Here is a 6,696-nt window from a genome sequence, read left to right on the forward strand (position 1 = left end):
GACCCGAGGGTGGAACCCCTCTGCTGGGAGGACAGGGGAGAGAGCTGGGGGTGTTCAGCCTGGAGCAGAGAAGGCTGCGGAAAGACCTTAGTGCGGCCTTTGAGTGCTTCAAGGGGCCTCTGAGAAAGCTGGGGAGGGGCTTTTGAGCAGGGGCTGTTGGGACAGGACAAGGGGTGATGGGTGACACTGGAAGAGGGAGATTGAGATGAGAGAGAAGGGAGAAACTGTTTCTGCTGAGGGTGGGGAGACCCTGGCCCAGGTTGCCCCAAGAGGTGGGAGAAGCCCCATCCCTGGCACCATTGGAGGTCAGGTTGTGTGTTGGGGCTCTGCTAAACCTGCTCTAGTTGCAGAGTCCCTGCTCCCTGCAGGGGGTTGGACTGGGTGAGCTTGGAAGGTCCCTTCCCACCCAAACCAGGCTGTGACTCAGTGTGTTTAAGCAGATGTGCCTTTATTTGATCACTGCTATAACACAGAGCGGGGATGAAGCCAAGACACAAGAGACAGAGGAAGTTGCCCATGGTCAAGGAGTATCCTCACCTGCTCCAGGACCCATGGCCTGCACACTGCCTGAGTTTATCCCCCTTACAGGCACTGGATGGCTTCTTCTTTGTTGTGAACCGCGAAGGGAGGATCGTCTTCGTCTCTGAGAACGTGACCAGCTACCTGGGTTATAACCAGGAGGAGCTCATGAACACCAGTGTCTACAGCATCCTGCACGTGGGGGATCACGCCGAGTTCGTCAAGAACTTGTTGCCAAAGTCTCTAGGTAAGAAAACCCTTGAGGTGGGTTTTTTATCAGCTGGTGCTTGGAGAGCACTGTCAAAACTGCAGCTGCTTCTTGAGTAAAGCTGTTCTTACATTGGTTTCCTTAATAGATATTAATTTGTCTATATAAATAGAGTACATTAACTTCTGCTGTTGACTTCTCCTTGTTGGGTGGGAAGAACCAACTCGTCGCCGAAAGCAAGGAGCACACGTAGGAGCTTTAGGGAAATGAGGTGGATTTTGAGGTGTTGAGCCTATTGGCTCATTCCAGTTCATTTAGGTTCTTCTCCCAGCTGGAGGGGGACTGGATGTTGTCTCCAACTGGTTTCAGAGTCCAAGTATCTAGCACAGGGCTGTTTTATTCCTTGACTGGAGGTGAGACATCCGTGATCCCTCATCTACCCCCACCTTTGAAGAAACACAGAAGTTGAGCCTTTTGCAAGTAGCTTGACTTAAAAATAGGTGTTTTGTTGAATTTGCACTTGTCTTTCTTCTGAGTAAATACAGTGATGACTTAAACCGCCTAAACCTGTGGGCACTCATCAAACTGAACCTACGGATGTTCAGGCGTCACCTTTTCCCCATGGTTACCCAGTATGAAGCTGGTGTTTTGTCTTTCCTTGGATGTTACAAGCCCCTCAGCTCTTCTTGTAGATCAGATGGCATGAAAACCTCATGATCTGCTGGTGGCAAAATCACTTAGGTTGCAGATGGATATCCATGAAGATGTTGTAGAGGGCTGGAACAATCTGGTTCCCCGAAACTTTTGGAAAAAGCCAGGTTATAGAAAAAAAATCAAAGAAGAAGGGTTTTGGTGCTGCAGCACTAGAAGATCTTGCTGCTAATTTACCTAGAAATGAGGAAGAAGCAAAGAAAAAATTCATTCCTCTGAAGATGGTCAGCTGGACTTGCTGGAGAAGTCCCAGAAGTGTCCCTCTGGGGCAATTTAAACTATAACAGCAAGAGGCAAGAGTCTTCCCAAGCTCTGGAAGTGACTCAGAGACCCCGTGCCTCAGTTTCCCTGCCTGTAAGGTGGAGGTGCTAGCACCTACCAGTGATGTAAGGACTAATTCATAAACGTCAGCCTGAGGACTGTCACAATGACGTGCTGATTGGGGTTGCAGGTGCTCTTAGGGCCTGACTGGGAGCGTGAGTCTGGACACAGCGTCTTCAGCAGGTCCAAAGGAGCTGCGGGGGTTGGTGACAAGGGCTTTGCCCTGGCTCTGCTCTTGGCTCACCCCTGACCTGGGCAGTGAGGTGCTTTCTTCCCCCACTCTGGCTCTTTTCCTTCTGCCCTCTTATCCGAGGAGTCCTCAGGAAGTCCCAGGGTGACATGTGCACGGCGCAGCTCCTAACAGCCCCTCTTCTCCTTTCTCCATCCACAGTAAATGGAGTTCCTTGGCCTCAAGAAGCAACCAGGCGCAACAGCCATACCTTCAGCTGCAGGATGCTAATCCGGCCACCCGATGAGCCAGGCACGGAGAACCAGGAGGCTCGGCAGCGCTACGAGGTGATGCAGTGCTTCACCGTCTCCCAGCCCAAGTCCTTCAAGGAGGAAGGAGAAGGTAGGGGAGAACATCCTCTGCTTGTGACCCTGTGTTCGGGGTGGGGGGGGCAGGACCATCACCACCCCGCGGAGCTGACTGGTGGAGCTGGTTTGCACATGGCTGCCCGCACGTTTTGGGCTGAAACAGCTGCCTGCAGGCAGGGTTTCCTCAGCACCACGGAGGCTGTTGCTTTCTTGCGAGTGCCCCGACTCTCCTTCCCATGTCCCAGCTATTATTTTCCAGCGCATTAGCTGGATTAATCCGTTGCGGTTTACACAGGAGATCATGACTGGAAGGAATAAATTATGGTATTTTATGACCAAATACTTTGCCTGAAGCCGACAGTTGCTGGCTTTTAGTGCTGACTTTTATTGTACGATACTGCCAGATCTGAGAAGCCTTTACAATTAATTTCTCCAAGCACTGGAAACCTCTTTTCCAGCAAATTTTATAGAGTTTAGGCAGAGCCTGTTTGCTTTGAAGGGCGGGGTATTGCTTGGGGTAAACACCTCCAGGGCAGGACGTGGCAATCAAGCCCAGGGTTGGTATTTTAATTAAAATGGTGGGCTGAAAGTCTGATTCTCGTGTCCCTGGTCCCTTCTCCTGCCTTGGCAGATTTCCAGTCGTGTCTGATATGCATCGCGAGGCGATTACCCCGACCGGCAGCCGTCACCCCTTCTGAATCCTTCGTGACCAAGCAAGACACCACAGGTAACATCCCAACGGCACTGGGGAGTCCTGGCTCCGGAGGAGCCATTGTCCGCAGGGGTCAGAGGCCAGCGGTGCAGTGCAGAACCCCACAGGATGCACGTGGGCCTGTCCTTTGCAAATGGAGGCGCTGCTTACTAGGACCAATGTGGTTGACACCTCAACTGGAGGCATCTCAACTGAGTTTGTACCTCAGCTGATCCAATACACCAGAGCTGTGCCCCTCTCTGCACCCTCGGATTTAGGGGACTGTGGAGGCTGGTGGTTGATGGGAACGTAAGTTTTCACGTTTCAGATGCAGGTTTGCTCTCGGCCAAATAGTGCTTTCTAGCCAGTCTGGTGGCCTTCTTTCTGGTAGTTAATCATCACCCTGGACTCTCCTGCAGCCTGAAAATCCTTAATGGATGTTTTCTCTGCTCACTGCTCCCTGCCCATGGCTGTAAAACAGCCAGCAAAGCTGCTTGGTGTTTCATGTTGAGGGATAAAGCAAGTAGCAGATCCAGCTTGGAGGACCCTTGGAAGTGAGCAAGGTGGCTGGCAACATGTCGGACCAGCTGAGGGTGTGAATGTGGGGACCCTGGGCCTGGAGCAGTGAGGGACCCTTTGTGCAAAGGTGCTTCCTGGTGGATTTTGTGTCCCCTTTGCCTGGCCAAGGTGTGCGTGGAGGTTGGTGCGTGGTCCTGAGCAAACTCCTTGCGCCTCCACCTCCTTCTGGAGGATCTCCTCGCATGCTCCTGCCACTGCTGCCTCACGCAAATGGGATGTGGACCTATTTGTGCTTCTCTCTCTCTCCGCCCAGGTAAAATCATCTCCATTGACACCAGCTCCCTGAGGGCCGCCGGCAGGACGGGCTGGGAGGATTTGGTGCGCAAATGCATCTACGCTTTCTTCCAGCCGCAGGGCAGAGAGCCATCATACGCCAAGCAGCTCTTTCAAGAAGGTAACGGACTCTTCTTCCTCGCTGGTGTTGCTATTCTGTGGGAGCCGCAAGGAGAAGCTGGGGTACGGTCCTCCTTGCTGGATAAATGCTTTCTGGTGGAAGAAACATTGCCACGAAGTACTGAAGGGAGAGGAGGAAGGGCTGAGGAACACCGGAGGAGCTCCTCCAGCTCGGAGGTCCCCTCTCACCTTTCAGGAAATACAGAATTGAGAAGAAGAGGAGCTATATATGATTATATACCATTTTTTTTCCTACACCATCCACAAACGCCATCCTCAGTGTCTAAGCAGAAGAAGTGGAAGCTCTTTCCTGAGCATCTTTGCCATGTCGGTGAGGTTGCTCACAACAAGGATGAGGGGAAGACAGGAACATAGGAGCAGGAGGTCGCTCATCCTCCAGAGAGCTGTGACTTTGCCAGGGTTGCAGCAGCAGCATCCTGCTACACCTTCCCAGCCTGGCCAGGATTCATTAGCTTGTACATCGGACACTGGTGTTTGAATTATGGCCCCTTCAGGAGCTCTGAGCACTCAGGGGTGGTGCTGGATGGATTTTGATCTACCCACTGTGGGACACGTGGGTTTGGAGCTGGAGAAGGCGCTGGGAGGATTTCTGTGCCACGTGGTTATCCATAACCCTCTTATTTTCTGGGTCTACAGGGTCAGCCAACATGTAGCATGTGGGCTTGTATGCTGGGATGGTGGTTGTCCCAGGCAGGTTCTCCCTCTCCTCTGCTCCCTCCATCCTCCTCCTGGTGGTTGTAGGGTGTTGCGGGTTCTGGCTTGAGTTTCTAAGGGGGGTGATGTGTTTCTGGTTATTTCCTTCAGTGATGACACGTGGCACAGCCTTCAGCCCCTCGTACCGATTCACCCTGAGCGACGGGACGGTGCTGAGTGCCCACACCAAGTGTAAGCTCTGCTACCCCTCCAGCCCAGAGATGCAGCCCTTCATCATGGGCATCCATGTCATCGACAGGTACGTCCCCACCTACTGCCTTGTGCCAAGGTGTGGGTGGACAATCCAGGAATGGAAGTGCCCATTCACTCCAGTGGAAGGGAGAATCCCTTGGTAGTCTGTGGTGCTGGTTTGGAGATGTGATCCCTGTGGGGAATCTGAGGCTGAAAACCAGCATGATGGCAGCTCTTTTGCTCTTCATTATTCTTGTTTTGCAAAGAGGTGGCCCCAGGAATTCAGGTGGAGGTTTGTAGACATGCTTCACAGTTCTGCCTTGCCCTGGAGAATTTCAAGTATTTGGGCAGGGCTCTGACAAACTGGCAGGAGAGGGATAGGTGAGGCTTTGGAGACCCGGGGGGGCTGGGACAGAGGGGAATGCTGCTGGAACACAGTCCTCCTCCAGCCATGTGGGAACGTAAGGCCTAGGGAAGGTTGTGCCTTCAGGGTGTAGCCCATAAGCGGCTGCAGACCTGAGCAGCATCACTTTCCTGGAGAGATGCTAAAGCTGCTGCACTCCATCCATGCCACTGCGCTGGTGGAGCAGGGAAGGCTGAGACCACTGGAGCTAGCAATCTGCTGCCCTCCAGGCTTTATTGCAGCAGGGACAGGGGCAGGAGCTGCCTGAGCAACTTTGAAGGTTTGAGCAAACAAAGCTGGTGCAGGGTCTGGAGCACAAGTGCGCTGAAGAGCGGCTGAGAGACCTGGGCAGGGGTTGAGCCTGGAGCAAAGGAGGCTCAGGGGAGACCTTCTGGCTCTGCACAACTCCCTGACAGGAGATTGGAGCCAGGTGGGGGTCAGTCTCTTCTTCCCAGCAACAAGTGACAGGTCGAGAGGAACAGCCCACAAGTTGTTCCAGGGGAGGTTGAGGTTGTCCCTGAGGAACAATTTTTTGCCCACTGGGGTTGTGCAGGGCTGTGCCAGGCTGCCCAGGGCAGTGGTGGAGTCCCCATCCCTGGAGGGGTTTCCCAGCCGCGTGGAGGTGGCGCTGAGGGACAGGGGTCAGTGGGGACCTGGTGGTGCTGGGGGAGTGGTTGGACTTGATGTTCTTACATGTCTGACCCCAGGGCAGGGGTGGAGTCCCCATCCCTGGAGGGGTTTCCCAGCCGTGTGGAGGTGGCGCTGAGGGACAGGGGTTAGTGGGGACCTGCCAGTGCTGGGGGAACGGGGGGACTCGAGACACTCAAGGGTCCTTCCAGCCCCAAACATTCTGTGATTCTATGATTTTTGTCTCCCGCAGGGATCACGGCATGCTTTCACCGCAGGAGAACACTAACTCCGCAATGTCCCTCCCCCGGGTCAGCCCCTCGCTGAACCCCAGCATCTCCCCAGGGCAAGGCATGGCCCTGCCGCCTTCCATCCCTCCCTCCAATGGCAGCATGTTGGCCACCAATGCGAACCAGCAGCCAGGCGCCGGCCTCCACAACAGCAACTCCAGCACCAGCCAATCCAGCTTTGGATGTTCACCTGGGAACCAGATAGGAGCCAATGTTGCCTTAAGCCAGGGACAAGCTGGTCCCCAGAACAGTAACCACACTTTGAACCTCAGTAGCTCCCCCATGAATAGTCCAGGGATTACCCCACCGCAGTTCATGTCTCCGAGGCATCGGGTCAGCCCAGGGCTGGTGCCCAGACCCAGAGTGCCCGGCAATCCCTTCTCACCCACCATGCCCACCATGCACTCCCCTGTGGGCATGGCCAACAGCGGCAGCGGGGGCAGCTGCGGCACCAGTGGCACCCGACCCTTTCCCCGCGCCCCCCTAAACTCTATGCAGGGGCCGACCCAAG

At 54.3% G+C, this 6,696-nt stretch overlaps 1 protein-coding gene across 1 annotated transcript in view; it reads left to right on the forward strand.

Moving 5' to 3' along the window:
- The window catches only part of NCOA1 (nuclear receptor coactivator 1), a gene marked incomplete at its 3' end in the record, with an annotated part of 55,542 nt that overhangs the window by 30,735 nt on the left and 18,111 nt on the right, over positions 1-6,696 (forward strand). The window contains exons 4-9 of the mRNA XM_010144033.1: positions 589-766; positions 2,151-2,330; positions 2,928-3,023; positions 3,820-3,960; positions 4,785-4,932; positions 6,149-6,625. Of these exons, the coding sequence (XP_010142335.1) occupies positions 589-766; positions 2,151-2,330; positions 2,928-3,023; positions 3,820-3,960; positions 4,785-4,932; positions 6,149-6,625 (1,220 nt within the window). The remainder of the gene's footprint in view (positions 1-588; positions 767-2,150; positions 2,331-2,927; positions 3,024-3,819; positions 3,961-4,784; positions 4,933-6,148; positions 6,626-6,696) is intronic.

This window comes from Buceros rhinoceros, unplaced genomic scaffold (assembly GCF_000710305.1).
Source record: "Buceros rhinoceros silvestris isolate BGI_N320 unplaced genomic scaffold, ASM71030v1 scaffold6599, whole genome shotgun sequence".
Lineage (NCBI taxonomy): Eukaryota > Metazoa > Chordata > Aves > Bucerotiformes > Bucerotidae > Buceros > Buceros rhinoceros.